General features: G+C 36.3%; 1 protein-coding gene across 2 annotated transcripts in view; it reads right to left on the bottom strand.

Moving 5' to 3' along the window:
* LOC121371009 (heterogeneous nuclear ribonucleoprotein R-like) overlaps nt 1-23,740 on the bottom strand; it is a 47,379-nt gene that overhangs the window by 1,410 nt on the left and 22,229 nt on the right. For both annotated transcript variants that reach the window (XM_041496613.1, XM_041496614.1), the window contains exons 4-10: nt 21,605-21,712; nt 21,112-21,288; nt 20,307-20,442; nt 19,757-19,965; nt 18,689-18,862; nt 15,815-15,927; nt 233-333 (exon numbers count right to left, since the gene is read on the bottom strand). In XM_041496613.1, coding sequence (XP_041352547.1) covers nt 233-333; nt 15,815-15,927; nt 18,689-18,862; nt 19,757-19,965; nt 20,307-20,442; nt 21,112-21,288; nt 21,605-21,712 — 1,018 coding nt within the window. The remainder of the gene's footprint in view (nt 1-232; nt 334-15,814; nt 15,928-18,688; nt 18,863-19,756; nt 19,966-20,306; nt 20,443-21,111; nt 21,289-21,604; nt 21,713-23,740) is intronic.

The following is a 23,740-nucleotide window of genomic DNA, read 5'->3' as shown; positions in this document are numbered from 1 at the left end:
TGGCGATTTCAAACGCAACACTTAGAAAAGAAAGCCACCAAACAAAGATTCTAAACAAAAAATGTAACTGCCATTTTTTTGGAAGTTGTTTTTTTCCTTTTTTTTGCACACAATTTTGAAGATGAAAGCCAAAATGAAAACAGATTTCCCAAACATGAGAACTACCTCTAGTAGAAAACAAGCATGCCATCTACTGTACAGTACAAACATCGGAGTAAACTGAAATTCATACCTCCACCAAATCCTCTAGGAGGGGGCATAGGTCGTCTCATCCCACGGCCTGGGGGTCCAAGAGGCATCCGGCCCATAGGGGGGCCCCAGTAATCGTCCCAGCTGCCAACAAAATAAGCAAGATCTCAAAATGGAGAGAAAATGAAACACACAAAAAACCCAAACCTTTCTGTATTTTGCAAACATACATGCACGATTTTAAAATGTGTACAGGTGCCAAAAAACATGCTCAAAAACGTAAAGTACAACAATTAACAAGACTATGTTGTTTTCAAAAGTAATTGATCAATAGAGAGATTGAGCAAAATTGCATAGTTCCCTAGTATAAATGCTATAACAGATAAACTGTGTTTCAGAAAGTGTAGTTGAGAATATCCACACCTATCTTCCACTACAGGAAGGAAGGTAACAAAGCACACTCAACATTTAATTTCCACAGAATTCCGACAACTAAGCAACTGGTTTGCTTAGCTGAACCCGTTCTGTGTTAACTGAAACAAATGGATATCATTTACACCATTTGTGCCATCAAAATTGCAGGAACAGAGACTAATAATAGAAACCAATGCAAAAACAGATTACTTTCGGTCTTGTACTAAATCATATGTTCATATTATAGCAGATTATTATGATTTAAAAATGTCATTTCATCCTCTAAATCTCCAATAAATATTACCTTTTGGAATGTATTTATTCGGATATCAAAAGTGGTATTACGAACTACAGAATCTATTCTTTCTTGTACCTTACACATGCTTAGTATAAATAGGAAAACTATATATGAATGCCTGCCAGCTAAAACAATTAAATCATTTAAAATGAACCCTGATTAATGGAGACCTAACTTTTACACTCAACAGCTTGAGGTCCACAGATGCCAGTCATGTTGCTTTTCCCCAAGCTGAGAACACAAAACTCTGATGTATTTTTGTTTTGAAGTGAGACAGCAAAAATGGGACAGTACTGAAAATTAACACTTGTGTAAGCTAAACTCATGTTCGTAGACTATCTTTAATTGAAATTAAAAATCATTACACTATGTTCACAATTGGTACATACTCTCATATTAATATCTACAGCAAGCAAGGTGATTGTGGTCTGCACTTCCCAATTTTGTGGGCAGGTAGTATCCACATTCAGTATATTCTATTTATACAGCAATCACTGTGTATTCTCAAGATATGATGACTACTGTATATTGCCGTGTATTAGCCGACTTTTGAAGTCTAGAAATACTTTCCAAAAGAAGACTGTCGGTTTATACACGGGGGCAACAAATTGATTCATAAAATTTCGATCGAAAACATTCCCGACCCAGACTTACAAATTTTGATCAGACCCTTACAGCCTTTCACAGCTTATGCAACAATAATTTGTGCACCTTATAAATAAAACACCCCATCATGCAGTATTATGTAGTTTTTTGTTCTTTAATGTATTACTAGTTTGATGAATGATAAAAATTACTTGTTTTATTGTCATTTCAATGGTAAAAACGTGTTCTGCCATCTTTGTTTGACACCTCTGTCTGTATCATTTTGTAAGCTCTTATTTGATTGGATCACAAGATTTTGTGTAAGCAACAGCCATGGGGAGGAGGAGAGAAACAGGGATTAAACATGCCTTAATGAGTTTATTATTTGCTGTGCAGTGAATAATTAAATTACTTATATGCATCCATGTTGTTACAGCTTGAATTGTTTTTCTTGTTATGATTTATCGGTGCTAAATTAGTTTTGCATGGCATGGAAGACGTTAGCATTACTATAACGATTACAGTGTCTGTAATAATTAAAGAAAATATAATGAAAATGAAAAGCACAAGTCTATTTGTTGACAGTATTATTGAAATCAATACAATGTACAACTGGACAAAAGATGACTTCAGCTTATACACGAGGCCGATGATTTTGTACCCGATATTTAGGGTCAAACTAAGAGGTCGGCTTATACAAGGGGTCAACTAATACACAGCAATATACGGTGGATAAATTTCTATATTTTTAGTCACTGACCACAAATATAGTTATGATCAGCAAAGGAAATGTTATATTGTTCAAAGTTACTTATTGTTATGATTTAAAAAAACACATTTTGAAGACAATATTTTATTTAAAAATAAGAAATAAATTTAAGAATTGACTGCAATTATTTTTTGGTTTATGCAAGTATGAACCAAAAAAACTATGTGCACACTGTATGACTTCGCATAGAGGGGACTACAAAAATATCCACATTATTTGGTTACATGAACCAAAAAAAAAATTGCTTTCAAATCTTATAATTAAATTTATATGCATACTTTAACAACACATAACTGATTTATTTTGTTTAGATTTAAATACGCCTACAGCATTGTTTCTGTAAACTTCATTGATACTTATGTTGCACAAGAATGCAAACATTCATTCACTATTATTTGAATCAGGTGGGTTTTTTTTTTTAGTAAATGACGCAAGTTTAATAAGTGGATCATTTAGTTATACTGGAAGGATTTGTTCAATTGTGTTTATTATTATTTTTTTTAATGTAAATGAAAGGAACGTGTCTAACATTTATGCTGTCGGAGGAACGTTTAATTTTCGCCAACAGCTGTAGAAGAACGCTTACAAGCAAGTTTCAGGCATGATGTTTCCTATATTTCTTTGGCCACTGACAGTGTCACATTTCATGATTAGCGAAGAGGTGGGGTTTTTTTCTTAAATTTTTTTTTAAATCAATGTGTATACTGTTATAGCATTTTCCATTAATTTATTGCTTTTGTATCTTTCATGTGCGTTTTCTTCAAAATATCTAAATATGGTTGCCTGAATAATCTGGTGTATTGCACAAAAGTAGTGCGAGGCAGGGGGGTGGGGGTGGTAATAGGCGTGACTTAATTTTTTTTGGTTCATAGTAAAGTGTATAGACACAAAGAAAATTTAATTATATTGTGGAAGAACAAGGCACTTAGGAAATAAGATGTTTGTGGAATACCGTATATCTTCGCCTGTAAGTCGATCTCGGCTATAAGTCGAGTCCCTAATTTCAAGCCCTGAAAACTTATTTTTTTTATTGACCCGTTTATAAGTCGACCCATAAAAAACAACTTATAAATATTTCTTATTTTCAGCACATGAGAACAATAATGTACAATATTTGAACAAAAGAAAATTATTTTACAAACTTCGGTTTTCACGTTTTGTACATCGCAATATTATATAACCACTGTCAGACTATTCAATCAAACTATCGTTATTACATAGCATCAAAACGAAATATTCACTTAGTAGAGAGTGAAAGCTGTTTGACTGTTACTGTATGGTACTGTACAGATGGTTTTGTGCACAGACAACAACTTTATTTATAAACACTGACAACAGATCACAACGATAAAACTGAAAGTATCACGTTTTGCCGCCATATTAATACATGTAAGGAGGATAACTCTGGAAAAGTACACTGGTTTTTGTACCAAATGATGTGTGTCCCTATTGCTCTAGTGAACTGCAGAGATCAGTCTATTTTAAGGGAAAGCTCAGTAATATTCATGAAGTTAATCACCGACAAAACATTGTTTGAACAACCATTAATGCCAGTGATTTAAACAAGCTTCCATTTAAAGGTCTTCTCTCAAGTCTGATAATTTTTATTTGACAAAGAGTTTATAAAAAGCTGATGAAATTCATTTCTTTATATATAAACTTAAAATAGTGATAGAAATATCTTGTTAACTAAAAATCATGTTAAAACAATGTTCCACAGTGAAATTACAAGATATGGAAATTTTACATAGTACCTGTTAACAAAATGTGATCCAAACCAAATTATTTTGAAGTATATGTTGTTTTTACGTTTCAAATTTTGTCGTTTTCAGTTTTCCAATTGAATTTCAAAAATTTCTAGTGGACTGTCAAGTTAAGATTTTCCCCCTCCATGTAAAATGTCCCAAATGAATGGACCGAGAGATCAAGTAAGATTTGGCAGCCCCTTTATTTTTGTTCTGCGATCACCCTCTGCCCCCACCCAATTATCCTGCATCCTACTATAATTTAAGGCACCTAGTGCCGATATGTCAAAATACACTTTTTTCACACACCGAAAAAAGAAGATCAGTCTGCACACTGGACATCAAAGGAAACAAGCTGTGGTGTGTTCAAAAACGTAACAGCTTTGATTGGTTCATCAAAATCAATCAGCAGTGCTGTAGAGATTGCCGTGAAGTTTTCAATACTCCACGACACTTTTTTGCCATGGACTACATTTAGGTTTTTTTTTTTCAACGTCATGTTTTTTTTTTGCCATGGACATTTTCTTAATTGCAGGGGTTGAAAATGAATGCCCATAAATATCAGACAACTAAAATCTTTGGTTCAACTACATAAAAGATGAGGCAGCTTGTAATCTTTGGTTCAACTACATAAAAGATGAGTCAGACCATACATGGTACCAACTCTTTTTTTTTTATACCAGATACTAAGGCGGAAAATAATGGGTAGAACATATGTAAACATGTACCAGTTGCGAACATATATATTAAAGGAAGAGACAATTAAGGCATTTGGCCTGGTATGAATATTCAACGATATATAATGCACATTATTGCTTAATATCAAGTATAATCGTATAGTTAATTAATAAAACGGTTAAATGTGACAGCTATTATATATAACGAGCGCAGCCATTTTGTACCATCTCAATGAGTACACCCTCTGGCGAGCTGGTGGTTACGTAACACTTAACGCGTATCGTCAGGAATGAGCCTTAGAACTAGAGAAACACAATCTTAACCGGTTTTTGCGGGATGATATATAGTCATACATTGCAATGTTCTGTAATAATACATATCCCAGTAAGCCAGCATTAAGTATATCCAGCACTATATATATTATTTTTCAATACAAAATAAAATACCATTGTCAAAGTGGTTACACAACAAGTCAAAATAATTAACAATATTTTGTCCATGCATTAACCTACATACTGAAATGATACACAGAGTGTTTTCTTAGTTAACTGGTCTATGCTGTTAGTTGCTTCTACCTGTGATTCCTGATTGGCAGGTGTGTATTTGATTGGTAACCAGACGAGCCAATTAATTGATGCGGTCTAGACACAAAAATACATACCAGTATTGTGGATTATTACCTGTCACCCCTAAAATGGTAATGGACATGGTTTATTACTGTAAATAGTTCTGTAAAACTACTGATTAAGTAGACTTTTCCATCTAAAACCAAAGAACTGACCAATTACGTAGTCCCAAGACATGAATTATCACTTGGGTATCGTGGGTTGTCGTTTTTTGCTCCAACGTAGCATATCAATAGGCCTAATAGTGTACATTTTTCCTTTGGATTATTTAACAGAGAAAAATACTATAACCCCATTTTGTTCTGTTAATGCATCTTGAAATATATTTAGGTAAATAGTTTATTATATTATTATGTCATTTACGCTGTTTTACAAGTCAGGTTGATCAAAGAGAAGTGTCTTGTCGAAAATTACTGCTTTTGTTTACACTGTACATACAGGTGATGGTCAGGAGCGGACGTCACTTCGCCCCAAGCTATCCCACTGGACGTCACAAAAACGAAACAAAATGGCTGCCCCCAGTTAGCAGCAATAATCACGTTTTTTTTTATTAACTCTAAAAGTACGCGTTTTTCATTTGCTAAAGTGTCAGTATGTGTTGGTGGTCTGGGTATGTATCTTTCCAACACACAAGGCTCTTGTTTGAGTTGACCCTAACTTTAACATGATTTTACTTCAAATAAAGATCCTGAGACTTAAGTGTTGATTACACAACAACTGATTTCTGGTACAGTCGATCTTGATGAGTTTTTTCCCCTTCTTTTCAGTGCTCGATGCTCGTTTTTATACCGTACTCTTCTTTGGCTAGTAAACCAAAACATTTTTACTCGCCAAGCTTAAAATGTAACATTATACATGACTTATGCGCTGGATTAAATAATTTAAAACAATAAAATTGTTTCCTTTTTACTCAATCATGAATTTAAAATGAGGACCATTTCAGAATTGATCACATGAGGAGGTGGAAGGCATTTAGTTTATGCTTTAAAAAACAAAATCACATTGTTTTAAAGATGTTGCCGATAAGTAAATCTTGACAACCCCTCCCCTCCCCCATAACATTTGTATCGCATCCCATAGTACACCATACAGCATTATGCACAATGTCAACAAATTTCATTTGTTTTTGCTGTTAGAACTCTGAATGCACATACCTAATATTTAATACTTTGATATTTTTGGAGTCATCGCCAGACGGCAACAATAATAAATTCAATCAGTTGATAATAAATTCAATCAGTCACCACGCCAAACATTTTGATCGCAACTTACAGCACTGCTTCTTTTTTTACCGACTGGTCCTTTGTAACCATGAGACATGTTCATTTAACATTCATAAACTTTGGATTTTGGGTCTTTATAACTGATCCACATATTGGTGGAACTAAACCAAACAACTTTTAAAAAATTATAATCATTTATTGAACATCACCAGAGGTTGCTAGTCTGACCGGTGGTTATAAATTAACTCTACATCCCTGAATTACACAATTTACTATTGGTATCAAATTTAAGCAAATTAATTTTTAAGAGATTGAGCTTTTACTCAGACTGTCCTATCCAACAATTGGCCACTTATTTGGACAAGAGAAACATTGATGTACAAGTGAGTTTATTATTCTAGATGTATTTGACTGGTGAATTTTAAACATTTGACCTGAAACCCATGGCCTAGACTTCGGTAATTCTAACATAGATTAAGTTTTTGACAGAGAATATGGAACATTTTGAACAAAGAGCCAGTCCTCGCTATAATCAAAATCAAGGCAAGCTGAAGATAACTCTCCTAAAATGATGCCAGGAGAGCAAATCACGTTTGAAATGAAGTCATTAAAAATATTTTAAAGGCAATCAATTTCCAGCTCTCCTAAAACTTTCTTGGTGAGTATGGAGGGGAGGATTTCTCGCTTTTCCTGGTGAAGAGCATAAAACCCACACACTGTACAGACGATAAAAATAAGGAATTCCAGAAAAATCTGGAAAACTAATCTTTAGACTAGTGAAGTAGTAATGATGGTCTCACACTACTTAGCTGGAACAGGGCTGCACAAATTTGAAAATTTATATATCGTATATCACTGTGTATTTGCAGACTTCTTTTCAAATCTTCTGACTACTGCCCGACGTCATGCCAGTCGACAAACTGAACACTGTATACAGTGCATTCCCCAATTCATATTTACTGTAGTTTTGCACACGACAGTCACCGAAAGCGATTTATTAACAGGAAACGAAAGACTACTCGGTTTCCTGTTTCTTTAGATTTAAGTTTTTCAAAGGAAAATATCTCAGAATTTTTAGTTGATAAAGTGGTTTTCAGCAAGTGTTTTCACTTAACAATGGCAGCACATCACGGTCATTTTCAGGGATCGATAGCCGATTGCGACAGCTAATTTGATAATATATTTGATCATTTTAGCAATATATTGGGATACAAATTGTAGTGGGTTTTTTGTTGTTTTTTAACTTCTGGTCAGAAAGCCAGTTATTGGGAATAATGGCCAAATACTGGACTGCTGGCCACAAATACCCGTAAGCAAATGTGACGAAAATAATCACAATTATCGGCCTTTATAAAACTTAATTACATAAGCGTAGAAGATAGAAATAAAACAGAACTACGTTATCTCACAATAGGGGATCACTTCCAAAAAAATCCTTATTCTTATCTTAATCTTTATTAAAATAGTGTTTGTACTTTGATCGGTTTACCAAAACTAACACTCGTGATTCGCTCTGTTAAATGACAGGCCAAAATGTTGATTATTAATTTTGTGTCTGGTTCAACTACATAAAAGCTGAGTCTGCTTGTATTGAGAGGAAAAGGGGTCAGCCTATTCAGTGTCAGCTAATACACAGCGACATATATTAACCAGTTGTTCAAATTATTTTTGTGTATCTTTTTGTGTGTGTTGCCCATCTTCCAAATATAAATACATAATATCACATTCATGTATAAAATTAACATTAATTCAGGTGTTTTTTTAATTACCATGATGATCAAAATATCATTTAGCATTGTACAAATTGTGTGTGAACTGCAGACCGGTTACACAAGGACGTGTCCATGCAAACAAAATGACTTCACATATTCTGTGCACCCCCGGATAAATGTGGTTATAAATATATTGATAGATACAAATAAGGGAACACCAGTGCTCGAAATGCAGTGTTAGTACATGCACCGGTGCATGCTGATTTTTGCGTGTGCATGTAACTTTTAAAACTGGGTGCACACGGTGCATGCTAATATTTTTTCAAATACTGTGTATTGCGTATACTAGTATCCTGTTGTCTACCAGATTCAGTCTCAAGTTGTTGAATTTTGCGCATGCATTTCGTAATCTGTTCGTCACATGAAAACGATAACTTTTATCTTATGGGCGCATCCATTTTGTATCCCATAATCCTATTTACAACAATGGCACCCTTTCGGTCATTTCCGTGAAATATATTTTGCGAAAATTGCCGGCAATATCTTGGTTATATCCGTGAACGGTATTAGGGAAGGTGGTCGAAACAGACTTTGGGGTATCCACGCGCATAACACAGTTATTGTCGTCGCTGACAAATTGAACTCCGCCAGATCTGTGATCAATACAAAACACTGTAACTGCCTTGAACATTTTCTACCTCAGATATGGGCACTTGATCAGATGATTGCGAACGTGAAGGTGCGTTACTCGCCTAGTTGACTCGAAGTCAGCCAGTGATTATTACAATCGCAACTTCTCGTCGAATTCCGTAGGCTAATTTATATTATACCAACAGATCTTATCGAGTTAAAAAAGTTGATAACTTTCTTACTACAAAACACAAATATTCGTACGTTTTTGTAATAGGCCTATTATAGATTTCTGTAAGGCGTTTACTTTTGAGTGAAATTTTCAAATTTGATCAAGAATCAGTAATAAACACAGTTGTATAACATTCCAGTAGTTAATAAATAAATATAGGTATTGCCGAATAATTCCGAATAGCATCATATAAAAAGAAAAAACGAAGTTGCCTTATTTTTGGTGCATGTAACTTTTTTTTCAGCATGCACCTGGGTGCATGTAGATTTTTTTTTTCATTTCTAGCCCTGAACACTTGGTATTACATATGGAATTTAATTAATTACTAATGTAAGAATGTCTGCATAATATACAGAGATGTACTTTAATGTCTGTAAGTAACATTGCACTTATGTCAGCAACACAACTTTTCACACATGAACGAATGTTTTAGTTGCAGTCACTCTTCGATGTTACTTTTGTGATCCCTTATTTCTTTCTATCAGAATATATGGTTAATATCTAAAACACCATTTAAAAATCTGTCTGTTGTATCTTTTAGATTTACATGTTATGAACAAATATGCAATTGCCCGAGTAAAATGAGTATGGCGCAATATACAATTTTTTTTTTTTTTTAAAATTGACAAAATTAATGACCATCTTTACTGTATGATTTTCTTAAACACAGTGTTCGAGATTAACGGTATCCCGATGACACCAGAATTTAATTTTGGATACCATACTTCAAGAACCCAGTATCCCATCGGGATACCATATAATGTTTGTTTGTTTTTTTAATCCTGTGATTTTATTTTTCGCTTAACAATGAAAGTCGTCATTTACTGGTGAAGTTAAGTAACAGTATTTTCGAGCTCATACCCAGTCTAATGCTATGCCATAACAATACCTGCCCCAACTCGTACCCAATCTAATGCAACACTGGAGTAACAGCGGCGTAGCAATAGACTGGGAACCACTAAGTCGTCATCGTTTTTGTTGGATGTTTCCTCCCTTCAAATTTTATTTGAGATATTGATTCCACATCTGCAGAAAATTGATACAGGTAGGTTTATCATTAATAATGTCAGAAACACTTAAAAATTACTGGTAAATATTAATTTATGTTAGTATTATTCAAAAATAGATTACATTTGATGGCAAATTTCACAAATTCCGCGATTGCGGCATTGCAATAGACTGGGAACGAAAACAGTGTCGTCCAAGCTTGTTATGGTGTTATTTATGAATTTCTTTTAAGTGGGATACCAAATTCTCAAGTGGGATACCAGATTTTGAAATGTTAGTATCCAACTGGGATAGTGCCCCAAATTTTTAATCTCGAACACTGAAACATAACGCTTTTTTCTTCTGGGGGAAGCCTCTCATACCCACTGTGACTGCAGTTGCATGTAGCACACACATTGTAAATATTCAATTTCATAGCACCATACCCAAACATTTATTTTTGACAGAATCCCTGCTTAGCCATAATGCAGAGTGAAGAGTTGGTTCATAACAATGAACATAAGAGAAATAACAGACGGTACTTAAATAAAGAGAAACATTTGGCCTGTAATAATGAAGTCTAGATGAACGCCAAACAAAACTATCATAACCACAACCAAATATATAGGACATGCCAAACCCACTGGACAACAACAACAACAACAACAATAAAACATCCTACAAGTTACAAAATCAAGTGATTATTGCACAATAAAAAGAATCCACAAAATGATTCTTTTAATTAAAAATTTTTCAATATGAACATAACGCCACTTTTTAACACTAGAACCTAAACCTACTGAGTTTTAAAAAATAATAAAGGTAAGAGAAACATTTTTGAGGCACAATTATTTTTATTTACAAATAAAGTCCGAACCTAGACCCAGTGATTTTCCGCGATCGCTGAAAAACGGACGGAATTCCCATTGTGAAACGGAATTACGATTTTCTGCTAAGTTAAAAAAAATTAATACCATTTTACTATTGCCACACACTGTAAAACTGACGATTGGCCCGGGTGCAGTACTATTGGCAAACGCGTAGTGTCGTATTTACCGGTGCTACATTCAGCCAGACCGAGCGGAAAAACGTAAACCAAATGGCCACGTTAGGAACTAAATACTTCGCGAACGTTAGCGAAACGTTTGCTGGCTGAACTTGGGACTGGTTCACTGCTTAGTCTGTTGCGCCTGCGCAGACGGGACAGGTGTTTTTTTTTTGTTTTTTTTTCAGGAGTAAGTTCAGTCAGCGGTTTGTCGCTAATGTTTGTCATGGAAGACTGATTTTTACGTTTTGTTAACACTAAGCCCCGTTGAATAAAACGGTGCACTCAATTGTTGGACAAATATGCTTTATGTAGTTGTTATAACTGTAACCGTTGCTCCAATTTTTCACTACTAATATGAAGGCCTACTTTGATTTAACAACAAATAGCGATGTATGTCGTCGACATCAGTCAATTTTCGGACCCTGGTTTTGGTTTCGTACAAAGTAAATAAAACAGACCCAACGGTATTTTTTTTTTAATATGATATATACTACTCAAAAGAATTTAAGGGTCAAAAATTTATAACCAAATAAGTTTCAGAGTGTATTAGATTGATGACGTAAACTACACCAATTTTTTTATTTATTGTTCCATATTTACAAAAAAACACAAATAAACGTCACTGTATACAAGAAAGTCACATGACATGCTGTCAAAGTTAAGGTTGTCAAACATGGATTTTACACATTAGAACATTCGTTTAATAGTGTGTGAATCCACCCCTGGCACGAATACACTCGACACATCGTTGCCTCATGCTGTTGATCAGACGTCTGAAGAACTCTTGGGGAATGGCCTGCCACTCTGCCATAAGAAGTTGACCCAGATCATGAAGGTTGGCCGGAGGGGCATGGTTATCCCGAACTCTCCTGCCTAATTCGTCCCAGGCGTTCTCTATTGGGGCCAAGTCAGGCGAATATGCTGGCCAATCCATCCTGGCGATACCTTGTTGTCTGAGAAAGTCCGTTACCACCCTGGCGCGGTGGGGTCTGGCACTGTCATCCTGCAGAACTGCCCCGCCGCCAATCTGCTGAAGGCCTGGGAGAACCAACGGCCGGATAATCTCATTCAGATAGCGGATTCCATTCAGATTGCCATCCATCACATAGAGGGGGGTCCTGTGGTGGATAGAGATGCCGCCCCACACCATGACGCTGCCACCACCGAACCGGTGACGTTGTCTAAAGTTAACGTCAGCGAAGCGCTCCCCAGGACGTCTGTAGACATGAACTGACCGTCGTTGACTGGAGACTAAACCTGGACTCGTAAGTGAACATCACTCGACCCCACTGAACACGTTGCCACCGCAGATGAAGCGTGCACCAGTGACGTCTGGCCGTTCTGTGATGTGGTAGGAGTGGTGGTCGAACAGCCTGGTGACGGCAGCGTAGATTATTGGCTCTCAGACGATTGCGTATGGTTTGATCAGACACTCGAGTTCCAGTCGCAGTCTGCAGATTGTCACGTAATCGGCATGCAGTGGTTGTGCGTTGATGTAGAGCCATATTGGTGATGTAGCAGTCCTCTCTATTTGTAGTGCTTCGGGGTCTTCCCGAACGTGGACGATTTCGAACAGAATTCGTTGCTTGGTACCGTTGCCACAGTCGGCCAACGACACTCTGACTGACACCAAGTCTCAGAGCAACATTTCTTTGCGTATTACCATCCTGAAGCCAAGCAATAGCCCTTCCTCGATCTTCGATAGTCAGTTGAAGTCGTACCATTGTCGAATTTGGAGTGTGCACCGTACACGAACGCAAGCTCCATTATACGGAAATTCAGCATTGGGAACATGGAATACACGTGCAAAGCGTGCAAATGAAGCCCTTTGTGAAAAAGCAAGTTATGGGCACTTAGCAGACCTTTCGTTTTCGCCCTAATTTACGTGCAAATGTAAGCATGTTTTCACCATTAGAACTAGTCGACAGTGTCAATGACAGTAGATTTTAATTCATTTATGGGTTGCTTAGACCCACTTTCGTCAAAATGGAACAATACCATGCGTGACATTATGGACTAGCTAATATAATTGACATTCAGAAAATAATGTCGAAAATATCGTCTGACCCTTAAATTCTTTTGAGTAGTATATTTGACAAAAGGTACTTTTAATTTTTTTTTTCATCTTTTAATATTTTGTCAAAAATTATGAAAAAGTAAAAAGTAAACAGCGTTGTCTGCCTGTTATGTTAATTTGTCACAGCTTGTGTTATTTAAATTGTTAATTAGGCCTACATGTATTCTGAAACGGAAATGAAACAGAATTTACAAAAACATGAAACAAAAAACAGTTTTTTTTTAAAACGGAAAACCACTGGGTCTACGAACCACATTAACAACGACAATAATTTTCTCTCCTACCTTTACGGTTAGATTTTCTCCACATTTGTCAAGACAAAAATTGCAAAAAATCCATTACAACAACAGATTCCACATGCTAGATTATAAACATGTGACCTATATTGACTTTGCTAAGATCTAGGACATTAAGCACATAATTTTCACTTTGCCAATTTGCTTTTCTATGGAATACTCTTTAAGAGGGGTGGAAGCTTCCAAATTATGTGCCGTAATTAATCTGTTGTGACAATCTTGTTATACCGTAGCACGTCATGTTAGATTACGTCATATGGATCCAACTCTCTTGAAGAGTATTCCGTAAAAACGTAAAATGGCAGACAGCAAAAAATTGGATGGGTTTTGTCCTCGATCTCAGCAAAGCCAATTTAATTGACATGGTTACAAGCTAGCAGGTTGAATTTGTCACTGTAGTGGGATTTTTTTTTACGATCTGTGTTTGGACGATCTCATGGCAATTAAAGGTAGGAGTAATTTATCTAGTTAACAATGTGGTTCAGATTTTAAGACCATAAAATAAGTGTAGCCTATTTGGGTATGTGAAAGTTGTGTGTGCAAATCAGTATGTGCATGATTCTGGCTGTATTTAAACAAAAAATAGTTTTAGATCATCTAAAAAAGGCATTTTACTGAACACTTAAGTATATGCCAAACCTGCATACTCTGTAAAATATCTGTACATAAAATTTTATAATATAAAAGCATCAAGACCTTAATATCCGAGGTGCACAATCATGCTTGTGTGCACCTCACTTTCATTTTAGGAGTGTTATCGTCCCAAGTAAATTATGCAGCAGTTGGTTGTTTGAATAGAAACTGGTTTTACCCAAGCCTGCTCAAATATTTGATGCATACTCGAGTTATTATGATTATTTTCATTTGGAATAATTTATGTTTATATGTCTGCTATTCAAAATCTCGTCACTGTGCACCATATACAACAAAAATATATTTCAGTCCTTCACATTTGAAGACATCAGATTGATAAATAAATCGCTTAGTATATTCCGGAGAGTGATTAGCATTCTACGGAAAACTATTGAGAACAGATTGGCACAAATAAACATGTTTAGATGATACTACCAGAGCTGCCATTGTTTCTAATTGTTTATTTTGTGGAACACTGAGATCCCTGATTAACAGGAGGCAACCATAAGCAATACAACACTTAGAAATGTAATCAATATTAAAACTTCATGCCAGCTACTTCACATGCATAGATCATTAAAATCACTGATGCAAACTGAAAAACAAACTATGTTGCAGTTGAGGTATGTTGAAAATGAGGTCACAACCAATAATTACTTTCGAGTGCCTAATAAACATAGGGGCTGAATAAGCATAGGGTCTGGAAATTTTTCTAAAATCAATTAAAAGTAGGGTGCGGAATTAGCATATGATGTGGAAATCAACAAGTGTAGAGTGCGGAATTAGCATAGGGTCTGGAAATTTAGCTGAACTGTAAAATTTTACTAGTAATGAAAACAATTTGGTTTGACATAAAAATAAAAATAAGTGTTTTGGAAATAACAAAAATATACTATTGGTGTGTGTACATGTAATTTAGAAAACAAGCGGCTCAGAAATAAATAACTTGTAGTAAATTCCATAGTATGAAAAAATGTGTTCACTATAAACATGTTTCTATTATCTGTTACAACTGTGTCACTGTCACACACACAATTAATTAAAACTAAGTGTGTTTGTACATTTAAATGAAATTATGATAATTAATGCGAGGCGAGATTGCAGCTTTGAAAAAAAAATCCAAAAGTTCCATGCAAGAACACCAAAACAATCAGGGTGGACGACAGCTCGCTAGATTCATCTAACACATGGTCAATTATAACAAAACGTAATTTCATCAACTTAATTTATTTTTAAAGCATAGGTGGGGTCACACTTATGATGCCAGGGGCTGGCATGCATAAATCTCAGCTGAAGATTCACAAACAACTGTGGTCATTGGCCATGCCAGCTGTTAGCGGAACTGGAATGCGGTTAGGGGATGTAACTCTGCCTAATTTTTCTCGCTAATTTCTAATACTCTATTTGCAAGTGAAAATAAAAAGGTTGAGTGGAATTTGTAATGTAAAAATGTAGATAAAGTTTGGGCCAGTTTCCCTTATCCTAAAGGAACTGTACTTGATCTACTCTAGTATACATAGCTTAACAAAAAGACATATTTACCGTTAAGAATTCGGTACCCCCCCCACCCCACCCCACCCCCGTAGATGTAATTAAAAGGGCTATAAAAAATTTCCGTTGTCCAGGGACTTTGGAGACACCCTATACTTGTCAAAATAATGAAAACACCTACCCCACATAACCACCTCTTGGAACTCGGACAGTGTCTCGTTTTCTTTGTTCCTTCTTCTTGTTGTCTGTTGGTGGTTTTGCTAGAGACACTTCAATTTCCAGAGACCCCAATTTCTAGAAACAAAACATTAAGTCTTGAGAATGAATGAATAAAGAAAGGAAGAAGTGTTTTATTTAACGACACACTCAACACATTTTATTTACGGTTATATAGCGTCAGACATATGGTTAAGGACCACACAGATTTTGAGAGGAAACCCGCTGTCGCCACTACATGGGCTACTCTTCCGATTGGCAGCAAGGGATCTTTTATTTGCGCTTTCCACAGGCAGGATAGCACAAACCATGGCCTTTGTTGAACCAGTACACCTACCCATTGAGCCTTGCGGAGCCTCACTCAGGGTTTGGAGTCAGTATCTGGATTAAAAATCCCATGCCCCGACTGGGATCCGAACCCAGTACCTACCAGCCTGTAGACCGATGGCCTGCCACGCCGCCACCGAGGCCGGTCATGAATGAATAAATGTTTAAAAGTTGCTGACCCCAATTGCAACCTGTGAAAATGGACACCAAATTTAGTCAATCTAGAAACTAACACATTTGGACAGTTATAATAGAGTGACACAAGCATCTGTGACGTTAAAACGGGGAACTATCCTTAAAAATAGAGCTCGCCTCCATAATCGTTACTTTTCAGAAGTATATGTATTTTAATTTTTAAAAATAATCATTTAGCATTCAGGATCAATCTATTTTCTCTTTTTTTTAGTTTATAAATAACTTTTAATGTAAACAATACATTTGATTTAGGGATCTAGTTTCTGAGAAATGGAAGCCAAACACAATCGCTGACAGAGCCATTGAAAATATTAATATTTTATGACATCATCAAGGTGACAAAAAAATAATATTCATTGGATGATAAACTACAATGTATATTACGATTATTTTTATTCAAATAAAATTTTTATTTGTAAAGGTATTTATAAACTTGTACCCACAACAACAAAAATTAGTTCCTTGGGTTGGATTTTCCCTAACGATACCAAACAATAGTGATATTTTTGTTTGGTGACACCACTAGAGCACATTGATTAATCAATCATTGGGTACTGGATGTCTAACATTTGGAAATTTCTGACTTAGTATTCCGAGGAATCCCACATCATTTTTCCTAATGCTGCAAGGGATCTTTTATATGCACTTTCCCACAGACAGGAAAGCACATACCACAGCCTTTGACCATTTGTGCTGCACTGGTTGGACAATAGCGATATGTTTTAAATTAATAGTCTCGTTTCAGTTTCATACACTACTAATATATCAAATAATATACGTGGCACAAAAAAAAAGGAACCCCACAAAAAATAAAGGAACCCCAGATTTACTACTGGAAGTTAACTTTATTTGAGAGGCAAACAAAGAATCACTACGTAATGTTCTCAGTATCTTGTGTGTCCACCACGTGCAGCAACACATGCACGACATCTAGACGGCATGCTGGCTATCAAGCGACGGATTGTCGTCCTTGGAATGCGCCGCCATTCCTGCTGAAGTGCAACACTAAGATCGTCAAGATTGACTGGTTGAGGCTGTCTAGCATGAACAGATCGGCCTAAAACATTGCACAAATGTAAAACATGTCAAGAGATTTGGCTGGCCAGTGAAGTGAAACGATGCCTTGCTGTGTGAGAAAGTCGGTAGCAACACGTGCCCTGTGTGGAAGTGCATTGTCATCTTGGAAGACAAAAGTTCTGTCCAATCCTGTTTGCCATAGGAGCAACGTATCGCTGCCCTGTCATGTTACCACGAATGACAATCAGATCAGTCCTCCTGTCGTAGGTGATGCCACCCCAGACCATGACACTACCACCTCCGTAAGAATCGTGTTCCATGATGGTTGCTCTGACATAACGCTCACCACGCCGCCGCCAAACACGTTTACGTCCATCTGTAAACCTCGGACAAAACCTGGATTGCTTGTGTCTGGTGGTGTTGAGTCCATCGGTAACGTTGACGTTGGTGATTCAAAGTCATGATCACGCCTTTGAATGGACATCTTGCCTTCAGTCCAGCAGCACGAAGTCTGTTCCTCACAGTAGAGTTGGACAGTCGTATTCCCGTGGCAGTACGGAACTCCCTTTTAATCTCCAGTGCAGTGACGAACCTGTTCCTGAGAGCAACAATCCGTATCAGTCGATCTTGTCTGACGGTTGTCTTTTTGGGTCGTCCCCTTCCTCTCCTCATTGTAACGTTACCAGTCTGGCGGGGGAACGTTACAAGACGGGAAATCACGCTTTTTGATTTTCAAAAGAATCGAGCCACCTGATTCTGGGACTGTCCCGCCTGCACCATCCCAATTGCTTGCCATTTTTGTTCCTCTGTCAGGTATTGTCGTGGAGGCATTTTTACTGCAATGAGGAGTGCTGGTTATCGTGTCCAATTTATACCCTACAACTCACGTGCAATGCATGATTCTGCTGAACCATGAAGGGTAAGGAACGCTGCATCTGTGTGGGACAACACTTATAGCCAATGGACCTGGGTTCGGATTTGGCTGGGTCAAGTGTAACATGGTCCTTTCAGATGCAAAATATACAGATATAGGGGTTCCTTTATTTTTTGTGCCTAGTATATAACAAGCATTCCAAGAGTACCACTAAAGCAGTACATGTCTTATCACAGGGCCATAACGTTCTACACTAAGCCATACACAAAATTTCAGCTTAGTATCTTGTGGCATTACCCAAAATTTTAGTGCAGAAACCTATATATGGGACAGATGGATGGACGGAAATAAAACCTATCGTCTGCTCCAGCTCGACCAGTAAAGTACTAATAAATACATGTGGAATAAACAGGGAAAAATGCTGACCTCCCCATTCATGGTTTCCATGGCTTTGACGGCATCATCTCTTTCTTCAAAGTGCACAAATCCATAATCTTTGATTTTTTTCACTCGCTCGACTTTTCCAAACTGCTCAAACTTCTCTTTTAATGTTTCTTCTGTGATGTCTGCATTCAGGTTTCTGACGTATAAGACCTTCACCTATCAAAACAAAAAGATAAATGTTATAGTTAAATCTGAATTTTAAAAAATGTTTATTACATCCAACAATATCCAATTTCAATCACAATTACCCAAGAAAAAGTTTGTTTTGTTTAACGATACCATAAGAGCACACTGATTAATTAATCGGCTATTGGATGCCAAATATTTGGTAATAATTACCCAATATTTAAAAACACTACACTGATGTAGTTGTAAGTATATTTAGTCCTTGACATTCAGATCATATTACAAAGGCAATTTAGAACAGATATAAAGTAAATGTACCAGATGATAAAAATCATTTCACAGATCCAATTTTTAAACAGCTTTTAGCGGGAGCACTGCCAATTGCTGTCATAATTTTTCAGGGACAGCCCTCTGAATTGCGTTGTTTGCATAACCCATTTTTCGTTCACGCATTGAATTTATGACACCATTTACATAGGTTACAGAAAAACGAAACAAGTTACCTGAATTTGTTTTTGCATAACCCATAAATTACGCAAATGTTCAATTCTCAAGAGGCCTGAAGGATGAAACGCTAAAGTTTCCCCTTAAATACTACCTAATATCCACATAGTACCTTTGACATTAAATAAAAGTTCCAAATCAGTTGGTTTTTAATGCACTGGTGTATTCCAGAGTTTGGATTCCATAACACTACTGGATAGTTACAATAGTGAAATTACAAATTCCAAAACACTCACTTTATTTTACGTCACTGGAAAATATATGTTCTCCAATTAAGTTTAATAGATAATTTTGCGAAGTATTCTCCTGACCCAAACTAGCCCTTCACCAAGGTAAATGAATCACTTGGATTGAAAACGGCATAGAACTTTTATTAGATCACGCAGTGAAGGTAATAAATGCAATAATAAACATCAATACCTTTGACATGGTTTCTTCATCAGGCTCTTCCTGAGGGTCGGCCCAGTCCACTATGATGTCACAACCCCACACCTTGACACGACCTGAACTAAGCTTCCTCTTCGCCGTTGAAGCAGATTTGTGAGAGTCGAATTCAAGAAACGAGAAACCCCTGTTCTTCAATTTGGGGTTATCAGCTGACCCGTATATTATCACATCCATCAAACCCTCTGTTGAACAAAATGCATACATCAAACAACAAGAAAGAAATAAGCACATATTTTACTTCTTTCCCAGCACGCAATCTACAACACTGCAAGGGAAACTTTCTAAGATATGTTCAAAACACTTTGTGGATATCCAGTGAAAATAAATTTGAATTTTTTATGCTGTTGATGCCAAAATGAAATTAAGAAAAGTTAAATTTGATGATTTTTTTTTTCTCTTTGAAGCGCTGAAAGACCAAATATTAATGAAATTTGCCACTTTTTTTTTTTTTTTTCGTTTTAAATTGACACAGCGCTTGTTTCACCGAAACGTAAAATGAAAACTCCACCTTTTCAAAGAATACCTGTTCTTTTGCCGAATTCATCTTTAATTTCTTCTCTTGTTTTATTTTTGGGAATGTTTCCTACAAATAACCTCACATTGGCAACAGAGACGTTGACCTTCAACGTTTTGCCTTTTCGGATCTCGTAATTGTCAAGCTGGAAATCAAGTGGAAATAAAATGGTAAAAAAAAAGTTACAACACTGTAAAATACTCAAAATCAGTTTTATAGCATTTTTAGTGAAGTACTAAAAACTAGAAATATTTTTGACAGGTACATTATTTTTTAATGTTTCTAAAATATATGCACTATTCTATTAGAATATTAAGACTATTTTCCAAAGTAATTTTTTTCAAATTCTGAACTTTTAAGTATTTTACAGTATATCAACTGAGATTTTCTGCCACATTGTATCCTTATTTTTCCTATGTCCATTGCATAGCTGTAATGGCAAAACATTTATTTTGAAATAAGATTTAAAAAAAAATACAATTCAGCAGCAGAACACATTCAAATGCAATTATCCAAGTTCCATTACTCACCGTCATTATCATCCTGAATATGTTTACTGCATAATTAATAGGCAGCAGTGCCCATATAATTAAACCAAGAGCGAAAACTACCCAAACCCCCCAAAACTCCATTATTCTCAGTGATCCAAAACGAGTCTTAAAAGTGAAGATGCAACCCACCCTCAATCAATCCCCAATTTGTGCAATTCCACCGTTATGTCAATATAGTTCCGTTAGGATGGGGCAGCAGAAATTTGGCTGTACAGGAACCAATGAAAAAAGAATAAGGATACACAGTAAACAAAGATTAATACCTGCTTGACAGCTTCTTTAGCACCAGCAATTTCACAGAATGTAACAAAACAATAACCACGATTGAGACCAGTGAGAGGGTCCATCATTAATCTCAAGTCCCATATTTTGCCACACTTTTCAAACAAAGGTATAAGTTCATCTTCAAAAATATCCTTAGGAATCTTTCCACAAAATATCTGAAATTAAAGACATTTAATAATAATATGTGGAAGTAAAACACATTGACATTTTTTTTTTTGAAACAATATATAACAAGTTTAAAAACAAAACCATAAACTGAAATTACATTTTCCTACGCATTAGCGATTCCTTATTTTTACATTTATTAGCAAATTAACCATTCAAAATGTACAAAGAAAAAAGCAACCAGTGTAAAGACAAACTCCTGTACTAAATGGCTTTGTAAAAGATGTTGAATGGTTTGCTACAATATAACCCACTTTTTGACACTGACAGAACAAATTTTTACATAAATACAGATTACAATCTTACTTCATGGCCTGTGCCAGGCTGTGTTTCATCACTCTCTGGTGGAGGGCCTCCATATTTCCTCTGTCCTGTTGTGACATCTAGTGAATAACCTGTTCTGTCTAAAATTTCCTGCAAGGCAAAAGAAAATTTTGTAGCTTAACATGATTATGTTTTGAGCGAGACAAAAAACAATCAGGTGGATACCAAAGTCCAAGACTTCATTCCATTTATTTATTTTAAATATTTACATCATACATTAACAACTGGGTGGGAACAGTAAATATTACTAAATAAAACAAAATATTTTTTTTGGTACAAAATAGAAAAACTTTTAAGGACCCCCCCCCCAAACCACACACTAATTTGAAGGCATTTTAACTCTCTCCGTCCGGTTGTCGAGTGTACTCGACTTTACACTCGACTTTAGCCGTTTCACTGTGAAATCCGGTTGTGGAGTTCACTCGACAATCGAAGTAAGGTATTCCCTGATTACTATAAATAGCCCTGTATAGACTATTTATAAGCTACCTTCTGTGCATGTACGGATGAATGGTCCAACTTCCTTCCTGTATCGAAAAATCTAATGCTTACATGAATTTTTTTTATTTGTTGAAATCCTTTATTGCGAATCGATTTTTTTTGGCCCAAATAAACATGGCGGCCGATGAAGATGCTATTTGGAGAGAATTCGATAGCGATTCAGATGAAGATTTGTTTGAAGGTTTTATGGCGAGTGATATCGATGGAGAAATGGATAGTGAAGATTTTTCGGAATCTGATGTTGACGTTCCGACACCAGGTGTTTCATTATCGGATTCGTTTGAGGATTCTTGGCTTCCGCGATTTGACAAACGGACCGGCGTTTTGCTCAATACAGATGGAACAGAAACTGCGTTCGAAATATTTTGTAAGTTTCTTGACAAAGATTTTATTTCGATGCTAACAATTCAAACGAAACTTGTACGCAGAAAAGTATTTTTAAAAGCACCCAAAAGATACATTACCGCCTTGTTCTACAACACGTGGATGGGTACCTGTAGTGAACACTGAAATGAAATAATTTTTGGGCATTTTGTTGTTCATGGGAGCTATTAAGTTGCCCAGTTATGCATCCAATTGGTCAACAAATGCATTGACACACATGAAAGGATTTCGAAAGATCATGAGCTGTGATTGCTGGCAAATAATATGGATGTTTTTCCATGTGTCTGATAACACAACAAACCTTGCAAGAGACCATCCAAACCATGACCCAATTTTCAAAATCTGCCATGTTGTTGATAAACTGATTGAAAGATTTCGCAACATCTATTACCCTGAGAAAGAACTTTCTGTGGATGAAAGCCTTTTTTTTCTTCGCCACAATTGTTCAAAGATTTATCAGAATGCAATGTTGGAGCTTGCGGCACTCTACGGGCAAACCAACGCGGAACTCCGCCTCAAATACAGAAAGCTAAGTTGAAAAAAGGAGACGACCCAATCTTTGTTCGGGACGTCAAGTGTTTATTCATTGCCTGGATGGACAAGAAGCCGGTAAATGTGCAGTCTACCATCAACAACACCCGTATGATGATCAAGTACATTCGATGCAGGGACCCAGCCAATAACAACAGGAGAGAGATCAACAAATCAAAAGCTATTGAGTGTTACAACCAGTTTATGGGTGGAGTGGATTTATTGGATCAAAAGATTTGGACCTATCTTGGTGTGCACAGAACATTAAAATGGTGGAAAAAGGTGTTCCTCTATTTATTGGAACTGGCATATGTGAATTTCACAGTTGTCTGGAAACGGTTGCATCCAGGTGTGAAACTGGACAAATACAAACTACGTCTTTCCATCATTTAGTCGCTTGTAGCAACACATGATCATGCCACAACTGCCAAGCCAAGATACAGCATTGACGATGTTCCAACAAGACTGGAAAACAAATGCCATTTCACCAGCGTCAACAACAACAAGACAGAAAGTGGAGCTCAGGCATTTCCGGATTGTGTTGTGTGTTCGGATCGAAAAGTTCCAAAGGGTCGACATCAAACACAATATATCTGCAAACAATGTGATAAACCTATGTGTCCTTATCCTTGTTTTGAAAGGTACCACACATTGCTGAGTTTCAAAATTCAGTGCACAAAGGACTTGCATAAAGAGTAACTG

The sequence above is a fragment of the Gigantopelta aegis genome, chromosome 4, assembly GCF_016097555.1.
Source record: "Gigantopelta aegis isolate Gae_Host chromosome 4, Gae_host_genome, whole genome shotgun sequence".
Lineage (NCBI taxonomy): Eukaryota > Metazoa > Mollusca > Gastropoda > Neomphalida > Peltospiridae > Gigantopelta > Gigantopelta aegis.
This window is presented reverse-complemented; position numbering and strand designations above follow the sequence as displayed.